Source organism: Hylobates moloch, unplaced genomic scaffold (assembly GCF_009828535.3).
Source record: "Hylobates moloch isolate HMO894 unplaced genomic scaffold, HMol_V3 SCAFFOLD_32, whole genome shotgun sequence".
In the NCBI taxonomy this organism is placed as follows: Eukaryota; Metazoa; Chordata; class Mammalia; order Primates; family Hylobatidae; genus Hylobates; species Hylobates moloch.
In genome coordinates, this window is record NW_026652307.1 from 2,468,636 (window position 1) to 2,471,826 (window position 3,191).

The 3,191-nt window shown below is 40.4% G+C and overlaps 1 protein-coding gene across 1 annotated transcript in view; it reads left to right on the plus strand.

Annotated features, from left to right (window-relative positions):
* The window catches only part of LOC116463281 (PRELI domain containing protein 3B), an 8,000-nt gene extending 7,258 nt beyond the window's left edge, over positions 1-742 (plus strand). The window contains exon 6 of the mRNA XM_032146317.2: positions 432-742. Coding sequence (XP_032002208.1) covers positions 432-551 — 120 coding nt within the window. The 3' untranslated portion in view covers positions 552-742. The remainder of the gene's footprint in view (positions 1-431) is intronic.
* The last annotated feature ends 2,449 nt before the right edge of the window (positions 743-3,191 follow it).

Here is a 3,191-nt window from a genome sequence, read left to right on the forward strand (position 1 = left end):
GCTTTCTGTTTTTCAAGGAACTGCGTAGAACACTAGGAGAGAAGGGGTGAGGAATGAGTTGAGGACCAGATCCTGCAGGACCTTGCACAGGATTTTGGTTTAAAATGTAAAGAAAAGGGATTTGACCTTCTTGCCCCTAAAAAGGGGACCGCTATAATCATGAAACAAATAAGACATTCTGTCATTTAATTGTAGATTCATTTGAGAACGTCTTTTGCATACAAAATAAAAGTCAGTTTATGGATCAAGCCAGTTGCTCAAGGCATTTGATATTTGCTAAATAACATTAGAAAAAGCTAGGACAAAAACGATCTGTCATCCTGAGATTGAGTTAAACTTGTCACGTTCCTTGTTACTTCCTGATGTGTCATTAGTTGGATATATGCCTTTGCTCTCCCTCAGTAACAATAAATGTATTGGATTTTTTTAAGGGCCGAGAAGCAATGGAATGGGTAATACATAAATTAAATGCTGAGATTGAAGAACTGACAGCCTCAGCAAGAGGAACCATAAGGACTCCAATGGCAGCAGCAGCGTTTGCAGAGAAGTGATCCTGACAGTTAGTAGACAACGTCGCGTACTCCAGGTCTCTCCAAACTGACTATATATATATTTATTTGTTATTTTAAAAATACAACTATATTTTGGGTAGTTTTTTTTTTTTGATAAATTGGTGTAAGGCTATGTGACTTGATCAAAACAGATGCAGGGCCTCTAAATAAAAGGGATCATCTGAAATTAATGTTGTTTGAAGTTACTGTTTGATTTTGAGGGTTCCAGTATTTCTGTGAAAATTCAACAAGAACTCCTTGGAAACTGGTATTGATATTCAGTCTCCTTAAGGTAGAATTTTCGAGCTTTTCATACATTGGAACTCCACCTGACTTTGGACCAACCCCAGAACAGAGCAGAGCCACCTCCTATAGACGCCCATTGCCCTGCTGCTGTACACTTCAACAGCTTGCACAAGGGAGCTCACTTAAGAGGAGAAATTGTGTAGTTTTAAAATATATTTTGTGTAAAATACCTTACTATGCTATAAACCACCATTAAAAACCAGTGTTTTGATTTGGTACTTAAATATTTTTGGAGTGAAAATTATCACTGAAGTAACATGACTCCAACAAAAGTATGGTTTCATTATAAAAGAGTACTGTATTGATTTGCCCAAGTTTTGTAACTTAGTAAAGGTATTAACTTCCTTGGATTTGTACTTTGTGATTTAGTATGCTGTGTTGTGGGCTGGTTATGTTAACTGAAAAAAATAAAGTCATTACCTGAGTTTTGCAGTGCTCTAACTTAAACAGAAGAACAGCTGTTCACATCTTTTAGCATTTCACATTTGCCTAACTTAAAAATTGCCATGTGTCAAAATCATGGTTTTGTAATTGCTAAGGCATGATATGTCAGGTTATTTGAATATAATTACTTTTTGAAGTAATTGTGACCACAAAACATCTTTTTTACATGAAGGAGCTATACATTATTTGAAATTACTCAAATGATGTCTTGCTCTGTGGCATAAATCCCAGGTACTTAGTGTTTTTAATAATATGGTGCCACTGCAGGATTTGGGGCAGTGGGGAAGAACAAGGATAATGGGAGGGGAGGCTTGGCCTGAAACTAACCACTGAGTGAACTGCATTGCAAGTTTTACTTACAGGAATTCCTTATTTGGGATGTCAAGAGGGCAGCTGCAAACTGAAAAACAATCCAGTAAATGTTCTTTGTTTTATATATTGTAGCAGGCAATTAACCACTAAATAATAGCTTTGACATTTGCAGTTGTTGCATAGAGAGTATTTTTGCTCGAAGATGATTAGCTCTTGCCTTTATCTTACAGTGCTTAGTGTGATAAACTTCTAGTCATGTTTCCTATCAAAGAGACCAGTTAATATATGTACATAAACCACAGAAATAGTATAACACACTATTTTTAAATTATCGTTTTCCTACTTAAACTTTGTTTAGCTTAAGACTTCTTAGGACATCTGTAAAAGCAGGTTAAATTTAATAAGGTTTCTGATTTTTTTTTTTGTAACCGGAGATAGTTTTTACAAGTGAAATAACATTTCAGCTAAATAAAACATCGCTAAATAATTGATATTTGATGAAAGTCTGCTTTGTATAATTTCTGTAAATTATCCTTGTTCTGAAAAAGGTGAAATGCCCTAATATTTTTAAATCCTTATCCTTTGATTTTTTTAAAACTGACCTAATGATAAAACTATAAATTTTCATTTTCCAGTGCAGTTAGTTACCTTTTTAAACATAAATGCACAACAAGCAAATGAATTTAAGAGAACTAAACTGGAATAAGTGTTCATAAATGAAACCCTTGGACTATTTAATAAAGTTGAAATGTGGATTAAAGAAAACTTTTGTTAATAAAAACTTTCAAGTGATGTTTTTGCTGATTATAATTTCTTTTTAGTAATTAAAGGTGAAGGGCAAAGGCTTTTTTTTCTTTATGAGAGAAACACTTTAATTCCTAGACTGTGAGCCTTCAGTGCGTTGGGTTAGTTTCTCTGTATCACAGGCATTGAGATGAGCATTTTCCCGGCCGTGTGGCAGCTCCCCTGTGTCTCCAGTGGGTTTTCCTCACATTTTTCTTCCCATCCATTCTGGGCAACAGTGGCAACTGTTGCCTTACCCTCCGTCTTGTCGCACATCGGAAGCAGGTCCTAGAACTACAGAAAACGCTAGGGGGTCCTCCACTGGCTTTCCAGGGTTTAGTGTCACTCCGAGCAAGGGGGTGCCCTAAGAGCCTTTCTAAATCTCAGCTCTCAGGACATGCTTGTCTGTCCACAGATTTTAAAAAGCCGGCGCCGTTTCCCTGAAGCGGGCGCAAAGCCAGGCCCTCGGGGCGGCCGTGCCCGCGCCGCCTCGCGTCCTCGCTTCCCGAAAGCATGCGGCTCGGCGGCCCTTAGCGAGCGGGGATACCCCGGTCTTCTTGCCCCGGTCGTCCCCGCTGGGGTAATACGGAAGGTCGGGGGACACACGTCCCGGGAGCTCTTAGAGCCAATAGGTGGGCGCGGCCGGCCGGCCCGCCCGGGGATTGGCACCCGCAGTCCAGACCGCGCGCGCCCATTGGCTCCCGGCGCCGGGGGGCTTCCGCGGCAGGGCAGCAGGGGCCGTGCTCAAGGGCGGGGCCGGGTAGGAGGCGGTGATTGGCAGGTCCGTACGCCCCG